This window comes from Triturus cristatus, chromosome 2_1 (genome assembly GCF_964204655.1).
Source record: "Triturus cristatus chromosome 2_1, aTriCri1.1, whole genome shotgun sequence".
NCBI lineage: Eukaryota > Metazoa > Chordata > Amphibia > Caudata > Salamandridae > Triturus > Triturus cristatus.
The window spans coordinates 439,150,785-439,172,832 of NC_140581.1; the positions used below are offsets into that span (position 1 = coordinate 439,150,785).

At 46.7% G+C, this 22,048-nt stretch overlaps 1 protein-coding gene across 2 annotated transcripts in view; it reads left to right on the plus strand.

Moving 5' to 3' along the window:
* The window catches only part of CENPH (centromere protein H), a 466,689-nt gene extending 445,994 nt beyond the window's left edge, over positions 1-20,695 (plus strand). For both annotated transcript variants that reach the window (XM_085632190.1, XM_085632197.1), the window contains one exon: positions 19,669-20,695. In XM_085632190.1, the coding sequence (XP_085488316.1) occupies positions 19,669-19,770 (102 nt within the window). In that variant the 3' untranslated portion in view covers positions 19,771-20,695. The remainder of the gene's footprint in view (positions 1-19,668) is intronic.
* The last annotated feature ends 1,353 nt before the right edge of the window (positions 20,696-22,048 follow it).

A 22,048-nucleotide genomic window follows, 5' to 3' on the forward strand; every position in this document is an offset into this window, starting at 1 on the left:
GAAACGGCATTACTGAAGGTATGCAACTCGTTCATTTGATTAAGACACAAAGCAAGAACGATTTCATGGAAGTCCGGCTTGTTTTGCCCCTGGAGTGTCCACCAATTAAAATCAAACAATCAGGATTTTCCTGTCCATTCTTGGAATTCATCCAGAAATGTGGAATTGCATCTCTACCTGATGAGCTAGCTGCTTAGATTGATTGTGTATTAGAACATTGGAATGTTGGGAGCTCCGTTGGAGACAAAGGAGTGCTCCAGGCTTTCAATGACTGGTAGAAGCCTGGAGCTCCAACATTCTAATGTTTGTTCACAGCTGTTGCTTTGAACAAAGGCCTCACAGAGCCCGTGGGATTTCAACCCCCTCGGGCACTGTGAGGTCTTTCCTTTACTAATTAGAACATTCTGCCCTCTAGGGGCGGAATGTTGTAATAGCCTTAGAGCCCTCCATAGTGGGCTCTACTGGCCATTAAAGGCCCGCGCCCCTGTTAAAGGCCTAAGCCCACTTCGTGCTTTAAGGCTATATTAGAACATTGGAATGTTGAAAGTTCCATTGAAGACAATAGAGTAGCTCCGGGATTATAATGGCTGGTATAAACCTTCAGCTCCAACATTCCAATGTTTATCTTATTGTTTCTCCCTATGTAATATAGAACATTATACCCTTATTGGGTGGAATATTCGAATAGCTTTATAGCCCTTCTGCCTCGGGCTGTACTGGATATTAATAGCCCTCTCCCTCGTTATAGCCAGGCCTTTAACAACTGGTATTGCCCTCGGCAGCGGGCCATAAGGCTATAGTAAAAAGCCATAGATGGTGTATTCAATCAGGGGAGGTCTTGCTAAAATATTCAGTATCTGAGTATCAGTGCTTACAGTTTCCTGTTCATGTGAGTTTGAGCTGTATCCTCATTCTATGGGCCCCAGGCTTTGGCCAGATGGACCTTCCAAACAGGCCTGTGAAGGATGTACATAGACGGCAATATTGATTTAAATGCAAATTTACTTTTCTTGACCAAAAATGACAGGCTGTAGTACTCCCACACCTGTCACACTTCATCTGATTGCTGATTTCTGAAGACGCACAGTATGGTTTCCCAGATGAGTGTTGACACAACTTAGGGGATGTCAGGGTGCTGTCAACATTGAAAACTTAAAGGGAATCTCCTGTATATGCTCATATAGTGGAACTGCTGACTAGATTCAGGGGAAGTGGAGATCATTCCCATAAAAGGGGTTGTTGAAGTATATCTGTACTGTTTTGAAAATAAATAAAATGGTTTTTAAAAAATTGACAGCCTATTTTATGAAGTAATAAAGGTTTTGTGTTTTGTACGCTTAAACAGAAATAATTGATCTAACTACCCGACATCACAAATTGTTCCATATGTTTTACACTAAGCAATTCAAGGCTCAAATACACTTACATCCCGGCCCACCTTGCGGTAATATTTTGAGGCTGATTTAGATTGTGGAGTGTAGTATTTACTCCATCAGGGTCACAGAGTAACAAACTAGGTCTCTCTAGGTCTCTCTGGCGGAGTAACCATGCTCAAGATTTAGAGGTAGCTGCAGCCCCAGCGCAGACATCTCTTACATTGGCAGGAACAACTGTCACAGTGATTGAGGTCAAAGCATGCACTGCGGCTCCGTAAACATGACGGTGCCGTAATGCACATTTTCAATATGTTTTTCTGAAAGTAAAAAAAAAAAAAGCATCGGACCAGTCCCTATAGGAGTTTTCTCCCAGGGCTTGGGGATCACTAAAATGTTTTTACTTTCACTTACGGGCACATTTTGCATATTGGCGTGTGAAAGTAAAAACTGGCCATATGTTCGCTCACTGTAAATACTGTGGACAGACTAATGGCCAAACCGCGACCTCAGTCGCTGACCTACTTACGGAATGTCAGTCAGGCAGCGAGGGTACTCCATCACTATTGCGATGGAGTACCCTCTCCACCAAGCTCTAAATCAGGTCCTTTATGACAGATGACAACCAATACACAATCCGTAGTCACAGAATAAGCACATTTCCTAACTGTTCTACTTTTTTCATTTTCTTTCTAAACCTGCTCAAGCATGGGAGCTCAACATGATATTGGCTTTGGTGATAAAACCGCCTTCATTTATTAATGGCGCTTGAAGTCACATATCTTATAAAACCGCACTTCTCCTACCAGTAACCTTAACCACAGTTTTCCTACGATTCTATCGGTTATAGATTCACATGGAATATCCCCCCCCCCCCTTTCATGAGATTTGGCAGTTGTTTACCTCTCTTCGAAGTGTTATGAAAATCTGAGCCCCGAAAATCACTGGGGTCAGTGGACTTGAGAGCTTCTCCACCTCAATGCAATTAAGCTGACAGGCTGTACGTGGTACTTTGTTAATTAATGCATTTTGTGACTTCCAACGTTTATATTGAAGATTTGCAACTGAATCTACCTAAAATTCCTTGAAGACTGGAGAATCTGTACTTACAGGTTAAATAACTTTCATAATTGTCTTAAGGCTAAAACTCCCTTTATCAAGTTAAACTATATTAAATGTTCCCCTCTCCCTTTAACTTCCGCCCCCACTTCCTCAGAATAAGGCATAACCCCATTTCAAAATTATGGCTTAAGGATGGCATGGGGATATTTGACAAATGATTATGAAATGGTGAGAAGATCATACTGTGACTCAAAGCGCATGTAACAAAGATGTAAATATCGGCTTGATTGTCTGTAATGTTGTTTAACATGAAAACCAATAAAACATTTTTTTTTTTTTTTAAATCAAACTATTCTCCCTGATTACAAACTGAACCGCTGATTCACAGAGACTGTGTAAGCCCAGAAACATTTACTTTCCTTGTAGGCACGCTTTGCCCTTTTTAGGTCTCGCTGAGTCAGCGCATGCGCTGCTCTGCGAGACATTTTGTAAACGGGTTTTAAAAGTGCTGCTAGCAAAGGCTTGGCCACCAGCTTGCGATTACGTGCACAAGCGTGCGCGCGCTTCGCTCCGCCTCTCCAATGCAGATTGCTGTGACTCATGCTGGTTTACACGCACTCCCCCCTCCCTTCTACCCCTCTGTTTTCGTCATACCCCCTCCCCCCCCCCGCCCTTCTCGTAACCTCTGCTTGCATTGCCGCCTCCTTTGGCCCCCCCGCCCTTCTCGTCAGTTTTTTTTTCTTTTATTGCTGTGACTCACTGTTCCTGCCGCGCAACCGGTGTACTCATGAAGCTACCTCCTCTCCTCCCCTGGAATGCATTAGATTTTCCCACTTACTAACGAATGTTTTTCGTCCCAAGTCACTCTGGCTGAATATAAGCGAGTCCCCACTCCACGGCAGCATTTGTTACTTTATGCATACGTCCTGATTTACCTCAGCCTTTTTATGTCAGAGCTGCAGATGCCAGGTTACACAGTCCTCGGAGGTCAGCAAACTGAACGCAACCAAAACCGGGCAATACTAACCACAGTGCTTAGAAATGGCTGTGAAGCGCTATACACATACACAAATATTATTTTTCAGGAAACCGCTTAAACCGGTTCTTTTCTCTGCTTCGTTTCAACTAAATCCCTATTACACTTACAGTCTAGTCAAGATAGCGCCAAGACAACTGGCTCCTGAGTAATAGTGCGCTATGGAAATACTAAAACAATTCACATCAATACTGACGTCTGTTTGATGTCGTCTCACTGGCTTAAGATCTGGTTTGCATCTTGTCTCTTTGCGTCCTTCGCCCTTTCCCCTCCTCGTGCCCTCTGTTGCTCGTCGGCTCGGTTTATTCCCAGGGCGTGCTTCTCTTTGTTACTCTTCCCTGTGTCTCTCATTTGTCACCACAGTCTCCCAGCTGCTTTGTCACACGTGTCTGTCTTCGTCTATTTTCTGAACGCTTTCTTGACACCTCTTGTTGTCTCTATCTCTGTGTTATCACTTCTCTTGACATTGCTCGCTGTCTCTTTCTTTCTTTCCCTGCTCTCTTGACATCGATCATTTTTTTTAATCTCCAAACATCAATCACGGTCTCTACACGCGCTCTGCTCTAGTTTCCTCTTCGCGTCTTTCACTCCATAGCGCTGTGTCTGTTGGAAAATCTATCTGGCTGTCTCTATCACTTTCGCTCTTTCTCGCTATCCTAACTTACTGAGTGCCTTTCATTGATTTCATCACTCCCTCGGCGGTCTCTTTATCTCTTCTCTTTTTTCCTTCTTCGTTTCCATCCTATCTGTAGGGGGTGGTGGTCTAGCGCCTAGAGCTGCCTGCCAAGCAACATCCCGATATTTAGGGCAAACCACTCAATCTCCCCGTGCCTACAAGGGGGAAAAAGATACGTACTCCGGTCCTATTGGAAAGTGCTCTAAAGCCCTCGAGCTAAGTTGGCGCTATGAAAACAAGCATTGGCATAGCCAATAGGTCTCGCCTTTGGGACCTTATAAGTGTTTAGTTATCCAGCACAATATCGTTGGTGCAACAACATTAACTGTTGCATGGCTAAACACTTATAAGGTCCCAAAGGCGAGACCTATTGGCTATGCCATTGCTTGTTTTCAGGAGGTGCCTGGCTCCTGCAACTTTGGGCGACAACTTGGAACGGGTTCTATATAATTGCTTTAATGTGTTTACTTTCACATTGTTATTTTAGTTACCTTTAATTTCGCCAGTACCTTATTGTTCTCAGGGGAGCCTGCTGGTCTGTAAGTGAGGTTGCTGGACCCCGCTTTGTTTTATCGTTTGCCCAACTGCTTAACCACTCGCTTCAACAGCGATGATCATTGACCAGGCCACCTGGTCACGCCCCCCCTCCAATGGATGGTTACTTAAACACACTCTCAGCGCGTCTGCGCCAAAGGCAAGCCTGTCCGTGCCTAGGGCCAGACACCCTGGCCATTTCCCGACCGACTCAGGTAGGAAATGTTACTCAAGGGAGGCACTGACATCCCTCAACTCAGAAAGTAACAACATTTGCTGCACAACAAATAATCCAGCCCACTTAGTAGCCTCTCCGACATCTACATGTCAAAGCTGTCTCAAGGTTTGGAGGAACCTACAAGCCGGTATAGGAGTTCAGTTAAAGGACGCTGATACCTGCCCACAACGCATGGTGGCCCCTAAGCAGGGCAAGTGTAAGAGTGCCCTTTTAAATGCTAGATCACTTATTAGACACAACACCGATTTTGCCTTGCTTGTATAACACTATAACTTAGACAAAGTATGTATAACAGAAAGATGGGCTGATGACTCTTCAGGTCCCGATTTAGTCTTAGCAGTGCCGGACGGATATTCCATTTACAGAACAGACAGGCCACTTGAGAAAGGCAGCGGCATTGCAAGAGTTTACTGTACTCTCTTCCCAGCCAAATTCCAAGTGCTACCATCTAACACATGTGAAGCTCTTTCATTTATTTTTGAGCTATCTAAAACCCAGTCCTGGAATTTTATTTTAGTCTATAGACCGCCTGGCCTGAGATCTGCTTTTATTCTCGGGATTACCCCCTTATTAGAGTCCAGGTTTTTTTCACCAGACTTAACTATGCTAGATGATTTTAATTTTCACCTTGAGTCGAGTGCGGATAAAGATACTGAAAAATGATTGGACATAACATCATGCTTTGGTCTCACGCAGCTAGTGGATGGCCCCACACATAGGGGCCACAGGCTGGACGGCATTTTTTCTAACGGTCATATGGTGTCTTTTTAAAAAAAAAATATTGATTTTCCATTAAAAACCTTTAACAACATAACAATTCTAAGGCACATTTCTCAATTACAGTATAAATCATAAATCTTACAGTTTATTTTCCTTATTCCATTTAATGCATCTTCCAACAGATATACTGCAAGTGGTTTCCAGAAGTCTTTGGGTCGCGATGCTTTAGCCAGCTCTTCCTCATATGTCTTTAGTGTGTCCCTACAGTATACCATGTCCATTATCTTTTCCAGCAGGTAAGGCTTATTTTGCTGTCCCAGTGTAGTGATACCCTCCGCTTTGCCAACAGTAGTTGCCACTAATTTCCGCTTTGCAGGTAGTATCTGATTTAATAATCCTACGAAACATATTGTTATTGAACATTCCAAATCACAATTTGTAATATTTCGTAACGTCATCATAACTTGTTCCCAGTACTCCCTGACCCTCTGACAGTTCCATGCTAGGTGCGTGAAGTCAGCATCTGGTGCACCACATCTACGACAATTCGCTTCTGCACGCAGGCCATATTTACATAATCTCACAGGTGTGTGGTATATCTGGTGCAAGTATTTATAGTGTATAATGCGTAGATTTCCATTCGGGGTCATTATTTCCGTTAATTTACAACAGAATTGCCATTTGTCTTTGTTAAGGGGTGTCACCAGTGTATGATTCCAGCACCTTTGTGCTTTGGTGGTGTTTTGTGCCATTTCCACCTGCATTGCTCTGTATAATTTGCTCCCCATATGCCTATTTGTGGTGTCACTGATCATCATTTGTAGAGGCGTCCGTGCGGGCGGCTCAATTAGGAAGGTTGGGTACAATACTTTAATTGCTCCCCTTAATCGATGGTATGTGAATTGGAATGGTAGTGTTTGATTATTCACATAGTTCTGGTCGGCAGCTTCTATAAATTTGCCATCTATATATAGGTCTCCCATTGTTCTTATACCCACCTGACGTAGCATTGCTACTCTCCCTGGTCATATGGTGTCTTTAACCGATATTCTTCTGCTAAGCTGGTCGGACCACCACATGGTCTTTTTTAACCTGAACTTTAAACAGGTTAATGCAAAGTCTCCCAATCACCATATCTCCCACACATATCAAGCATGGAATAAAATAGATCCTTTAGATTTCAAACAGGCTTTAACTGACTCTCTGCCTTATAAGTTAAATAATTGTTTGCTCCTCACGCTTGACCATGATAATTGGATTCAATCCACAGCGCAGGTTCTAGCTCCTATTAACCAACAAAAATCATGTCCCCCTTGTAATTATTAGTCTATTACTTAATTCTCCCATCTCTTACTTCACACACACTCGCACACAAGCAACTCAAGCTGTGAGTCCTGTTTTTTGTAAAAAAAAAAAAAAAAAAGAATCTCCTCCTTTATTAAACTTTTAGTTTCAAATACAACAGTAAAATCTATTTAAAACCCCACAATTCATAGTCTATTGTACAGGAGAAATCACAAAAAGTTATTCTTATAACGCTGAATCATTAATGCATATACATGGTAATCCTTTTCCTTAAAAAAAAAATGTCATGTGTTTTTTTATAATTTCCGAAGCAGTACATATCTATAGCAGTATTACTTCCACAACTTATCAATGTACATTTTGTATTTATCATCTCAATGAGCAGATCTCACTGTTATGTCACATACGGAGTACATCGCATATTTCTGATGAAATGACCCAGGTAAGAAATAATTGTAATAGTAGTTTTAAAATTATAACACTTGATAACATTCTAGAACAACATGCTCAACCCTTTCCCCCTCACACCTAAAACTCGCTTGGAAGGTCCGGTCAGTATGTTAAATGGATTTGTCTTTGAGCGGGGCCAAAAGGCACAAGGATAGGGGGGGGGAAGGGGGAAAGGAGGTGGGGCGAGAGGGAAAGGCGAGAGAAAGGGTTGATGGGTACAAAAGTTACATTATCACCAGTATAACCAAGTACAATATTCTGGCGTTTACGGTGGCTCATTTCGCGTTTGCGCTAATCTGTGGTGGTGTTAGCTTTGAATTGTTCCAACAGATGGGCCTATTCCATTGAAATTAGCTATTTCCTGAAGCCCTCTGAACTCCTTCCGCTCAAGTGCTTCTTTCTGCCGTAGCCCAATGTATTACTTCTTCCGCCTAAGCTCCCCTTCTCAGTGCCGAGTGGGTTTTCCAACTCTGTGTTAGCATTCTTTTGGCTGCGACACCCTTCAGTAACTTCCTTCCAATACCCCTGCAGGGAGGGGCAGGACCATAGCATGTAAATCAAGCCGGCCTCAGGCAGGTGGCGGCAGGTGCAGTTCGAGCGGGCCGAGGAATACATAGTATGGACCCTATATGGTGTCAAGTATGCCCTATGTATTAAAGAAAGCTGTATGAACTTGAATAGACTATTGCGAGACACTCGTTGGGGGTATTCAAGGATAACTGCCCATTCTTTGTCCGTAAGGGCACGTGCAATATCCGTCTTCCCTTTCTGCCTAAGAGGCAGTGCTCTCTTAAGCCCCTGTATAACCATCTAACTAAGTGGCTCTCATGGCCCATTATGTGTAGCGCTAGTAACAATTGAAATGTAGGGTGCTCTCATTGCTCGACGAGCCAATGCAGGAGGTTAAAGTGTATGTTACTGGCATGGGTTAAATATAATGTATTTGATACGTTATAGGTGTGCATGAACTCTGTGTGGGGCATTAACGCTTTATCATGAAACAGGGATCCTACAGTCGTGATTCCAACATCTTCCGAAGGCGCCAATCTGTGGGCTCACAAAATACCTTGCGGTATAGGGAGAACGCAGAGAGGAATGTTCAGGGCATATGAGGTGAGTATATTAGTGTATTTCAGTGCAACTTTCAAATAGTGGAGTGCTACCTGAAGAAGTAAGGGGATTTCCCTTAGTCTCCCGGGTTCTGGGCAATATATGATGGCCAGCAAGCCAATATGCCAGCCTTTGTAACTGACCCACTATACATTACGCCTTAAAGTCTGGGGCTCCCATACCCCCTCTAGTCATAGGTAGTTGTAGTTTAGTGAGACTAATCCGGCGACGTCCCAGTCCCCATATTAAGTTTATCAGTAAGGAATTTAGCATCTTACCCATGCTGTAACCACCACCGAAGGTTGACAAAGTAGTATAGGATCCTCGGTAGCATCACCATTTTAGCTATTGAAAGGCGTCCTGCCGTGGACAGCTGCAATTTAATCCAGAAGGCCACCTGTGATTTTAGGGAGTTAATCACGCAGGTCAGGTTTCCTTCCAATGTGTCATGGGTATTCCTATAGATCTGGATGTCCAAGTATTTAAAGGTAGCAGGTTCGACCCTAAGTTGCTCTTCACCAAATTGCAGGGTGGGTAGGGTGTATGTTTCATAAAAAGAATATGCTATTGATTTCGAGACGTTCAAGTGTAGCCCTGACATTGTGCTGAAACGAGCCAGGAGAGATGAAGGTCCATCCGTATGTCTTTAAAATACAGCAACATGCCATCAGCACATAGAGATACTGAGTGTGTAGTCGGGCCTATCGGGATACTAGAAGTTCTCATTGCCTGACGCAGATGTTGGGCAAGGGGTTCTAATGCCAATACAAATAGAAGTGGTGACAGGGACAACCCTGACGTGTACCTTGAAATATTTGGTATGCAGGGGAAATATTGTGACCCATTTTTGCACGTGCTGTCGGTGAAGTATATAGTAACTGTACCCAGCGGCAATAGGTGGGGGTGGGGATCCCTAATTTTCTCAAGGTCGCCAGGATATATTGCCGACTCAGGGAGTCAAAGGCTTGTCGAATATCCAATGACAGACATCCCGCATGTGGATGGTGGGCTTGGGCTGGGTGGTGTAAGCTGAAGAGACGATGTATATTCAGGGAGATACATTGGCAGGAAATGAACTACTTTTGTGGGTGTGTACCAGGCCAGGAAGGATCGGAAGGAGACATGACGCCAATAGCTCACTAAGTATTTTAGATTTGGTATTGAGAATGGATAGGGGCCTATGTGAGGAGAGGTCCATAGGTGGTTTATCAGGCTTTAATAGGGAAGTTACTATTGCTTTATTGGTTGTGGGGGGCAAGGTTCCCTCTTCTAGTGATGTGTATAATTGTAGCAACTTGGGGACCAATTGTGACGCGAACGTGGAGTAAAATTCAATTGGGAGCCCATCGGAGCCCGTCATTTTAGTGCGGGCAAGGTCCTTGATGGCCCTACGAATCTCTACTTGGGTAATTGGAGCTTCTAAAATTTCACTGTTTGCATGTGTAATGACCGGGAGAGAACTAGTAATCAGGAATTTGTCTATATCTTTTAGAGGGGGCTGAGGGGGAGCCTCGTAAAGGTGTGCATAATAATCATGGAATGCCTAATTGACCCCAGTTTGCGTGTTCACTGGTCCATTATTGGTAGTGTATATAGCCAGTATGGGTGTAGGGGAAGGTTGGGGCCGTATCATACGAGCCAACAATGTGCCAGATTTATCTGCTTCTGCATGCGAGCGGACAGTGTAGGCGTGCAAATCAAGTAGTCGCAGACACAGCTCTGCATATTTCACCCTGGCATCTTGGAGTCTCTCCTTTCCCTGTGTGCCTGTCTGTGCCTCTACTTCTAGATTTTGCAATGTCAACTCCAATTCTGTGATGTCCCGGGAGATCTCACACCTGGCTCCCACCACTGCCACCACGGATCATTACCTTAAAGGCCTCCCATGCCACTGATCTCGTAGTGGCCATGCCTTCGTTAACGGTAAAGTACGCACTGATTGTTGTGGCTATAGTATTTCTAAATACCAGGTTTTTTAAAATTAAACGCTGTAGGTGCCATGTTGGAATTGGGGATGGTACGCAGCCCTAGTTAAGGGTCAACTCAAGCGAGTTGCGGTCTGATATGGTCTTGCCTAAATAGGTAGTATGCGGTACAGTTGAGAGAAGGGCCAGCATACAAAGAAATCTATCTAGGCGGGAGTGCAAGCAGTGGGGATGCGAGAAAAAGGAATATTCATGCATTTTTCTGCTGCTTTGTGAATGCCAGACGTCCTCTAAACCCCACCCCATCATCCATTGTCGTAGGATCTTAGCTTATTGGATTGTTATGGTTCCTGGTAGTGGGGGATGCGAGCGGTCCAGACCCACATCGAGGACCACATTAAAATCTCCCCCCAACAACCAGGGAAACTGTGACCATTCCACTAGGGCAATTGGTTAACAAGATAAAAAAGCTTCCTGGTTGGTGTGTGGTGCATTTATCGACCGTAGTACTATATGCTTCCCGTCTAGGGTGCCGTGTAGTAGTACATATCTACCTTGTTTATCAATTTACTACTGATTAAGGAGAATGGAACCCCTGCACGTATCCACACTGCTGCCCCACGCGATAATGCTGAATACGCAGTCGTATACAACTGCCCCTCCACCTTTTTTGCAATTTGAGGGTTTCAGAAGTGACTAAGTGAGTTGATGAAGAGCCAACTGTGGCACACTCTGTGTTGCAGTAGGAAAAAGCTTATGTCCAATTCAAGTAGTCAAGTTCCCTCACCACTGCTGTTTACACCCCACTGTGGGCGTGGGCGCTCTGTGCACAGGTAAAATATAGGCCAAGTGAGGAGGGGACCACTACCCAGTTCAGTTAAGTGAGTTCATAGATAGCACTATTCCGATAATAACTTTAACTCTGAATCTCTGCAAAAAACATTAAAAAATAATACAGATCATGAAAAAGCAATACAATAAAAACAAGTTGTTTTTATTGTATTACTTTGAGTATTGAGTAAAACTCCTATGAAGGAAAAGGATTACCATGTATATGCATTAATGATTCAGCGTATAAGAATAACATTTTGTGATTTCTCCTGTACAATAGGCTTTGAATTGTTGGGTTTTAAATAGATTTTACTGTTGTATTTGAATTTTTTTTATTATAAAAGTTGAGATCTTTTTTTTATAAAAAACAGGACTTCGAGTTTGGGTTGCTAGTGTCTGTGTGTGTGGAGTAAGAGTTGGGAAAATTATGTAATAGACTAATAATTACAAGGGGGACATATAATTTTTGTTGGTTACTAAAACTCAGTTCCCTTTGTCTCCAGGGGTTGCTCTCATATTTGTTTTCTAGAGTTTAGTTCCTATTAAGGCAATTAAATGTGGCAGATCCAAACCATGGTTCTCCGCCAGACTGAGAAACCAAAAACAGATCTGCAGAAAAGAACAAGTTACTTACCTTCGGTAACGATGTATCTGTAAGAAAAATTAGTTAGTTAGATTCCTCACCTTAGAATATCCCCAGGCGTCAGACTGGATCCGGAAGATTTTTCGTCAGCAATACACCTTGCGCGTCGCCTAGGCGTCGTCTGCGGCTCCGCGTCCGTCGTCGGCGTCGTGCGCCGGGATGACGTCGTCGGAGTACTTAGACGCCGCCCTCGCGCGCTGACGTCAGTTCTTGTACATAGCCTTCCGCGCCAGGAACGCAGAGCCATGCAAGAGACCGACACTGGTGCCAAAAAATTCTAGGGCCCTGAAAGGGATAGCCTTAACCCTAGATGTCAGTTCGCAGAACGGGGAGGATGGGTGGGTCGGTGAGGAATCTAACTAACTAATGTTTCTTATAGATACATCGTTACCGAAGGTAAGTAACTTGTTCATCTGAAAGAAACACGTTAGTTAGATTCCTCACCTTAGAATAGATACCCAAGCAATTCCAACCCCGGTGGTGGGTCTGCGAACCAAGATCACACCAGAAAGTCCTGGAGGACAGAACGGCCAAAGAAGCCATCCCTCCGGACTTGGCTGTCTAGGCAATAATGCCTGGCAAATGTGTGCAGCGAAGCCCATGTTGCCGCCTGACAGATGTCCTGCAAAGGGACTCCCTGTCCCAAAGCAGTAGTAGCCGCTGTGGCCCGAGTAGAATGGGCGCGCAGCCCAACAGGCGGTTCCTTTTTTGCCAAGGAATAACAGATTTTTATACACAAAACGACCCACCGGGAGATGGTCCATTTGTGTACAGCTTTTCCCTTCTTTGCACCCACGTAGCCAACGAAAAGCTGGTCATCCACTCGGAACTGTTTAGTGCGGTCCAAATAAAAGGAGAGCGCACGTTTTGGCTCTTCCTCTTTGGAAGGATGCGGAGGCGGAAAGAAGGTGGGCAAGGTGACAGATTGCCCAAGATGAAAGGGGGTCACCACTTTCGGTAGAAAGGAAGGACGAGGCCGAAGGACAACCTTGTCCGGATGAACAGATAGAAAAGGAGGCTTGGACGATAGAGCCTGGAGCTCACTCACCTGTCTAGCCGAGGTGATGGCTACCAGGAAAGCAGTCTTAAGAGTTAGAAGACGAAGAGGACAATTGTGAAGAGGCTCAAAGGGAGCGCACATCAGGAATGTCAAGACAAGATTCAAGTCCCACTGAGGCATTACGAAAGGGACAGGAGGGAACGTGTGAGTAATGCCTTTAAGAAAGCGTGACACTACAGGGGACTTGAAAAGAGAGGGCTGATCTGGAAGCCGTAAGAAGGCAGAGAGAGTAGCAAGATAACCTTTCAAGGTGCCCAGGGCAGAGCCCTGCCGGGCCAAAGAAAGAGGAGAACCTCAGAAAGAGGGGCGGGGAGGGGATCCACAGCCTTTGCTGTGCACCATGCCACAAATTTGTTCCACCGGCAGGCGTATACCGTCTTTGTGGAGGGACGCCTGGCTGCCAGAATGATATCACAGACTTCAGGAGGCAAGTCAAATGGCATCAACTGCCGCCGCTCAATCTCCACGCATGGAGTTGGAGGCTGGACAGGTTCGGGTGGAGGACCGTCCCCTGCTGCTGCGACAGAAGATCCTCCCGAAGGGGCAGACGTATCGGAGGATCGGTCAACATACTTAGTAGCTCGGGATACCAGTACCTTCGTGCCCAATCCGGAGCCACCAAGATGATTCGGGCCCGGTCGCGCTTGATCTTCTTCAGCACTCTGGGCAGAAGTGGTATAGGCGGAAAGGCGTACAACAGACCGCAACTCCACTCGCGACGAAAAGCGTCGCCGAGCGAGTGCCGCCTTGGAAATTCCAACGCGCAGAACTGCTGACATTGCGCGTTCTCGTCGGTGGTGAATAGATCTAACCAAGGCTCTCCCCACTGCTGAAAGAGACCTTGCGCCACCTCGGAGTTCAGACGCCATTCGTGATCCATCATGCACCGGCGGCTGAGTTCGTCTGCTCTGGCGTTCAGAGAGCCCGCCACATGTTGAACCACCAGGGTGATGCCCTGGTGTTCCAGCCATGTCCAGAGGCGCACAGCCTCCTGACAAAGGGTCCACGACCCCACCCCGCCCTGTTTGTTGCAATACCACATGGCGGTGGTGTTGTCCGTGAACACCTGCACGACACTTCCCCGGACAGAGGGAAGGAAGGCTTTCAGTGCAAGTCGGATCGCTCGCAGCTCCAACAAGTTGATGTGGAGGCGAGACCCCGCCGGAGACCAGAGGCCTCTGATCTCCGCCTCTCCCATATGGCCACCCCATCCCAGGAGGGACGCATCCGTCACTACGACATGCTCCCGTAGGGGTAGGGAGAGGCTCTTGCCCGTGACCCAATCGCGGTCCGTGAGCCACCACTGCAACTGCTGTGCAGTGCCCTCCGAGATCAAGACATGGTCGGACAGGTTGCCGTGATGCTGGGCCCACTGAAACTTCAGGTCCCACTGCAGAGCCCGCATGCGCCGCCTGGCGTGATGCACTAGTAGGATGCAGGAGGCCATCAGCCCCAGAAGCCGCAACACTAGCCTGACCGAGACCCAGGATAGAGGCCGAAAGATGGGAATCAGGGCCTGTATATCCCAGACCCGCTGCTCTGGTGGATGGACCCGGAACTGCGCCGAATCGAGAACCGCTCCGATGAAGAGGAGCTTCTGAGAGGGGCTCAGGTGTGACTTTGGCACGTTGATGGAAAACCCCAGCAAATGCAGGAGCTCCGCCGTAGTCTGGAGGTGGGAGACGACTGCCTGGGGCGAGCCCGCCTTCAACAACCAGTCGTCGAGATAGGGGAAGACTGGAACCCCTGATCTGCGCAGATGAGCTGCGACCACCGCCATCACTTTCGTGAACACCCGAGGGGGGCACTGGTAAGGCCGAAGGGGAGCACGGTGAACTGAAAGTGCTCCTGACCCACCGTGAACCGCAGGTAACGCCGGTGGGCCGGCAGGACGGGAATGTGGAAATATGCGTCCTGCAAGTCCAACGCTACCATCCAGTTTCCAGGGTCTAGGGCAGCTAGAACCTGAGCCAAAGTCAACATTTTGAACTGTTCCTTCCGGAGGAAGGCATTGACGTTCCGGAGGACCAAGATAGGGCGTAGGCCCCCTTTGCCCTTCTTGGGAACCAGAAAGTAGTGGGAATAACAACCACGACCTACTTCTGGGCTCGGAACGCGCTCGACGGCCCCCTTGGCCAAGAGGGCCGAAACTTCCTCGTGGAGAAGATGCAAATGATCCCCCGAGATACGGTGGTGCTGCGGTGGCATGGCTGGAGGGGTCGTCTCGAAGGGGAGGGAGTAGCCCCTTCGGACGATTTGCAGCACCCACCTGTCCGACGTGATGGAACGCCAGTGGAGCAGGTGATGGCGAACTCTGCCGCCTACTGGCGGGCGTGGAATGGGCCTGAAAGCTCGGACTAGGAAGGCTTTGAGGCGGATGCTGCCGGGGTGGATGTGGACTGACCGCGTCGTCCTCCGGTACCGCCTCGGCGGAAATCACGTCCGCGACCGTGTGCAGGCTGGTTCTGCGGCCGGTGGCTAGGCGGACGTGAGGAGGAGCCCCTTCCTTGGCCACGAAAGGTGCAAAAAGCGGAAGTTTGTGGCCGCGGGGCCGAGAGGCCCAAGGACGTGGCCGTAGCCCGGGAGTCCTTGAAGCGAGCCAGCGCACTGTCCGCTTTGTCACCAAAAAGGCGAGCGCCATCAAAAGGCATGTCCATGAGGGTGCTCTGGACATCCCCTGAAAAAGACGTGGACCACAGCCAGGCGTGACGTCGAAGCGCCACCGTGGTAGACATCGCCCTACCCAGCGAGTCCGTAGTGTCGAGTCCACATCGGATTGCATGGCGCGCTGCATCTCTCCCATCGGCCAGGGCCGAGGAAAGCCGCTCCTGGACCTCCTCCGGGCACAGTGGCAGCACGTCCTCCACCGCATCCCACAGAGAGTGGGAATAACGGTCCAAGAGACAGGCGGTGTTCAAAGACCGCAGGCCCAAACTGAGCGAAGAGAACAGCTTCTTACCAAACTGTTCCAGTCTCTTGGAATCCCGGTCCGGAGGAGCGGACGGGAAGGAGGATTGGGAGGTAGAGGCCTGGATAACCAGACTCTCAGGGGTGGGGTGTTGGGACAGAAAGCTGGGGTCGCCCGGAGCAGGGCGGTGGCGCCTGGCAACGTTCCTATCCACAGGAGGGACTGTGGAGGGCTTGGACCAGGTGCCCTGCAGAACGTCAGTGAGGGCCTCATTGAATGGCAGCAGAGGCTCAGTGGAGCATGCGGCAGACTGAAGCACCTCAGTGAGGATGTTAGTCCTCACAGCCACGGCAGGCAGCTCAAGCCCAAGGGCTTCGGCCGCCTTGCGCAGCACCACAGAAAAAGCCACAGTCGGAGGAGAGATGAATCCAGTGTCCGGAGAGGTATCCAACCCACTGGCCTCCCCCAGTTCATCTGCCCAGTCCTGTGCAAGTTGGCTCTGAAGGGCCATAGGGTCATCAGACCCCTCCCAGTCGCCCCCGTCATCCGATTCCTGGTAAACAGGAGGAATGATCGGAGCTGGTCGATAGACAATATGTGTCTCTAGCGGCGTCGGATGCGGCGTCGGGCGGTGCCGCATCGGCGTCGGGACCGGACAGGGGCTGAACCGGGGATCGACGTCGACCGGAGCCGGCGTCGAGGGTGGTATCGGTGTCGGCGCCGGCGGAGGATATCGTAACGAGGTCGACCGGCGTCGACGGGGGCCCAGGCTCGGGCCCCTCGGGGACCTGCGGCGTCGGGGCCGGAGCCTCCAACGGCGCCGGGGCCAGAGCCGCCGGCATGCGAGGTCGCCCAGTCGAGTTTGCGGGGCCCGAAGGCGCGCCAGCGGGCGTCAACGGCGGGGCCAGGCTCCTCATGGCCGAGAGGAAGGCACTGACCTCCGCCAGCGTCGCGTCAGTCCCAGGGACCGTCTGGTATGGGGACTTGCGCAGCTCCTGCGGAGCCGCGGGGGTGGAACCACCCGGACCCTCGGCCGAGTCGTGCGACCGGCAAGGGGAGTCCGAAGAGCGGTGTCGCTTCTTGGACTTCTTGGAGTGCCTCGACTTACCCGAAGACTTCGAGCCAGATGAGTGACGATGTCGAGTGCGGCTCCGCGACCGATCCTTGGACCTCCTCCTGGACCGGGATCGAGAGCGACGCGGAGCCGAGTGGCGAAGCTCGAGAGGCTTGCGGGACCGCTCCCGCCTAGCTTTCGAGGTCAGGGCCATACAATCGGAGCACGATGCCGCGTCGTGGTCGAGGCCCAAGCAGTACAGGCACCGGCGGTGATGATCGGTCACCGACATCAGTCGGTGACAGTCGTCGCAGGCCTTGAAACCAGGCATCCTACCGGCACCAGAGTCGAGAATTGACCAAAAAGAGTCAAAAAAGTTAGTCAAAAATTGACTAAAGGGGTAGCTCTCCCGGATCTGCGCTTACTGGCACGGAAAAAAGAAGAACTGATGTCAGCGCGCGAAGGCGGCGTATAAGTACTCCGACGACGCCATCCCGGCGCACGACGCCGACGACGGACGCGGAGCCGCAGACGATGCCTAGCGACGCGCAAGGGGTATTGCTGACGAAAAATCTTCCGGATCCAGTCTGACGCCTGGGGATATTCTAAGGTGAGGAATCTAACTAACGTGTTTCTTTCAGATCAAGAAAGACAATGGAGTAAGGATTATATAATCAGGTTGAAAAAGCTAATTATAAGCGATATATTGCAGCATATAAAACTATGATAAAAGAAGAAAAAACTCAGTGTTTTACAGAGAAAATAGAGTCTGCAAAGAATTCTGCAAAATAATTATTTTTAACAGTAAAAAAACTCTCCAATGTGTCGTCAATTGATTCACAGGAGAGTAGTAGTTCCTTCTGTAATTCCTTGGCGTTATTCTTTCAATCAAAAGTGGAACTCATTTTTAATAAATTCACGGCCTCGTCTACTTCCGCGGGGAAGGGAGAACGACCGGTCAGCCAAATTTCAACTATAGCTACTCTCACTGCCTTCTCCCTCCTAAACGACCAACTAGTTATGGAATTGGTCAAATCCACAAAATCAGGTTCCGCCTATGACCCAAGCCCCGTAAAGATCATGCAACTGGACCCTGAGATCAATGCATTGGTTTTTTTTTCCCTGGTAACATATACCGAGGATACCCAGATTGTGGTGTCCTTCTCCAGTCCCTCGGACACAATAACACTTAGACTCCATGATTGCATGTTGGCCGTAGAAGACTGGATGGGTAGAAACTGTCTTAAACTGAATTCCTGTAAGACGGAGGTTCTCCTTTTTGGCAAAGAAATCACCTGCTGGACACTTTCCTGCTGGCCGCAGAATCCAGGGCCCTACCAGCTCCAGTCAAAAAGGTCAGAAATCTAGGCGTCCTTATGGACAATAAACTTACCTTTGAGGACCAGGTCAATGCCACTATTTCTACCACTTTCTATATTCTTAAGCTAATCAAAAAGATTCTTCCATATATTCCACCTTCTCTACAAAGAAAAGTAGTAGCAGCATTAATACTCTCTAAATTAGATTACTGCAATGGGCGTATTTAAACTTACAGGTGCAGTACCCAAATAAATTGCAATCTCTTTAGAATGGTGCTGCTAGGCTCTTGTTTGGAATCCCCAAATTCCAATCTGCTAAACCAGCTTTACGGGTGCTTCATTGGATCCCGGTCAAACAAAGAGTCAAATTCAAAGCCCTATGCATCACCTTTAGAGCTTTGCATGGGCTTGGGCCAAATAACCTTAAGGACAAGCTTAAATGGTATCTACCAGAGAGGCCCCTACGTTCAAGTGCAGCAAAAAACGTTAGGATCCCTAGGTTTAGACGCGCATCCTGGGGTGGCAGAAGTTTCGTGACACGGGATTCTAAACTTTAGAACTCCCTGCCACTGCATATTAAATCTCAGACAAACTTACTTTCCTTCCGTAAGTCACTAAAAACATGGCTTTTCACCTATTAACTCTGCTCACATGCTCCAATATTCAGTAGCGCCTTGATGCCTCTGGTCAACTGTTCGCGCTTTATAAAATTAATTAACATAACAAACAATTGTCAACTATTAAGTAAATTCGTAATCACCTTTGCTTCTACTTTGTGAAGTTGAGCAGAAATCGAGCCTACCCTAACAAATAAGTAGGTGACACCCAACTGCGGCTCCTCTGTTATGGCAAAGCATTGTGGCCACACTGCTGGAGCTAGCGGATGAAAACATGTAAATCAAAATGATAATAAAACAAATAATAAAGCTGCTTTATTATTATTTTATTTTACAATGCCAGAGCTGCCGCTGAGTCTTGAGGGTGGGGCCATCCTCTGACAGCAGCATGAGTAGTGCACAGGGCACTGCAAGTGCACGCCGGGTTGGCTGGCTGTCTTTGAACAGCCAAACCGACATGCGCATCTAGATATCTCCAGGCTGTTGCTTGGAGAACAGCAGACACAGGCTCCCAGTCTCTGTTGGAGCGTAAAACCAGCCCACTCCGCCCAATCCCATGTAGTACCAGCATGAGAGCAGCGTCTGAACTGGCGCAGGGGAGTCATGGAGCCTGTGCATCGGGAGCTGAAGAGCTTAAATTTTTTTAAATCATTATTATTGTCCACCGCGCTGCCCGACCTCTTTTCCCTGCTAGCAGCCGTTACTGGTGACCCCTCAGGAAATGCTTTTGTAATTTTAGTTTTGTGGTACTTATTCAAATAATTCCGAGAAACAATGTTTTTATTCATATCACATCTTGTATTACAGAATATCATTCTGGGGAGCAGAGTCAACTGGGCAGAACATCGAAGTCTAAGAGATATTGTTCTGAAACTGGAGATGAATGCAGACTCCATCGCAAACAGATGAATTATGAAACATTTTGACACCATGGTTTTATTCTACCGTACTAGATAGATTGTTCGAATGTTGAATGCAAAAATTGCATAATACATTGATGTAACATGCCAATAATGATTCCTGCCGATATTAACCTATTGTATTTTTTACCGACCGTTTCTGCAGGAAGAATTATTTAATGAATTTTAAATATTTTATCTGTATTCTTTGCTCGTCTTTGGCTTCTAAGATAGTGTATGATGGCTTTTTACTTTGCTGTATTTCTACACCATCTTTTAGTTTTAAAGATTGCTTATTTGTTATTTATGATCTGTTCATTTGTTATGAATTGCTTTTCAGGAGCATGGTGCACCTCCAACCATAAAAATTGGTAGTTGATGAATGCTTTGCATTAAAGTAATTTGTAAAATACTTTGGAAGAAGCCAATGAATGGTTCAATTCCACTGGAAGTACACATGTAAGCCCTCTGCCACATTTCTCTATAGTTTGTACCTGTCCTGGGTCATTGTTGGTCTCCTGGACGTGTGAGGTATACGACTTCAGAGGAGACAAACGATCATTTTCTATAGCACCGGAAATCCTGGCAAATCAGCACACTGCCACGTTAATTTCCTGACGCCCATCATTACACCAGACAACATATGGTTAACAGTTGTTTCAAGCATTGATGGAAATTTATCAGATCTTTCTTGTTCTTCCCTAGTCTCCCATTACAGTACTCCAGCAGTCTTGAGTGTCATAATAACTATCGGTGAACCTAAAAGAGAGCTCTACACAAGGCTCAGAAATCATATATTTTTGGTATTCATAAATGCACTGTCTCTGCATCTCCAAATACGTTTCAATATCAGATTTACATATTAAAAATGTAAAGAAAACAGAGCTAATATTTTAGAGAAGTCTGACTACTATTAAAGCACAATTTTGTAAAAATGCCAATCCAAAGTGGTTTTATTAAAAAAGACAAAGCTAGAACTAGTAATCTTAAATAGGTTATCATAAATTATGGAGGAATTTGCATTTTGGTTGCCATTATCAAAACATTAAATTGTTAACTGGATGTAAAAGTTAGATGCACTGTGTTGTGCATTATTTCTTTTCAGAGGGTCAAGCTGAGAATAAAGTTCACTAGAAGAAAAGCAGTCGCCGCAGCGCTCTGGAGAAACGAAATTCCATTACGGAAAAGGAAATGTTCCTCATTTCTCCATAATGGGTTTTTATTTTTTACTTCCTCTCCTTCCTTCTTCCTTTTTAAGGCCAGAACATAGTTTGAATTCTGAGTTGAATTCAGAGCCTGACTGTCAAAAAGGAACTACCAAACTAACCCTGCTGTGAATTCTGGGATAGTGTATTTCTTGAACCCTTAATGTTACTGTTTCACGTTTTTCACGTGAAAGCCTACTAGTACATGGACTATTCCGGGTTTATTTTATTATTTTTTGGCAAATAAATAGTATTGAAATCGTGTTTTCAATCAGATGGATTTTAATAGACAATGACTTCTTTATATTTGGCTGTATTTAAACAAAAGCAGAATAACATGCTCTACAGAATGGGAAGTAAAGCCCTGACCAAAAATGGACTGGTACACTGATGGTCTGATTTAAAGGTAAACCATTCTTGACCTGGCAGCCAGTGTCCAAATCAGTGGACTATAAATTTCTACCATCACCAACCATGGTGAAAGAGAGCCGCCTTCCCTATCCCTCTTTCTATCCCTGGAGGCCCCTGAATGCCAAGCACAAGGCACACTCATCATTGCTAATCTTCTTAAAAGTAAGAATGAAAAATTTCCTAGCTAACGTAACGGAAAGTTTCAATTCTATTAAGTACTCGGAGGCGAGGATTATGCCTTCTTTCTTCACTTTAATCATTAGCAGCAAAACCAAACCAAAGGGAAAGGGTAGTCAAAAAACAAACACATGGTAACAACCAATCATTATACAGGAGCAGTGTCCAATCAGGAGCCAGGCAGCTCAACATAGTCCATCAACAGTGTCCTCTCTTCCTCTTTCTGAGCGCGTAGCCAGCAACCATCGGCCCTTCGGGAATCTTGTTTGTGTGAATCCGAGCCTGAGGACTAGAAGAATATATTACCACTGGAAAAAATTGTGAATGCCAATTGCACAGAAACTGCAAACAACATACATTGCGGGTTACCTTGACGTAACATGTCTAAGAAATGTCCAAAACAATTATTTACAACAGTGACTTATCGTACCATAAAATGCCCAAAACCAATTACTTTCAGTAGTACGGGAGGGGTCTCCGCTAGGAAGCAAGCTC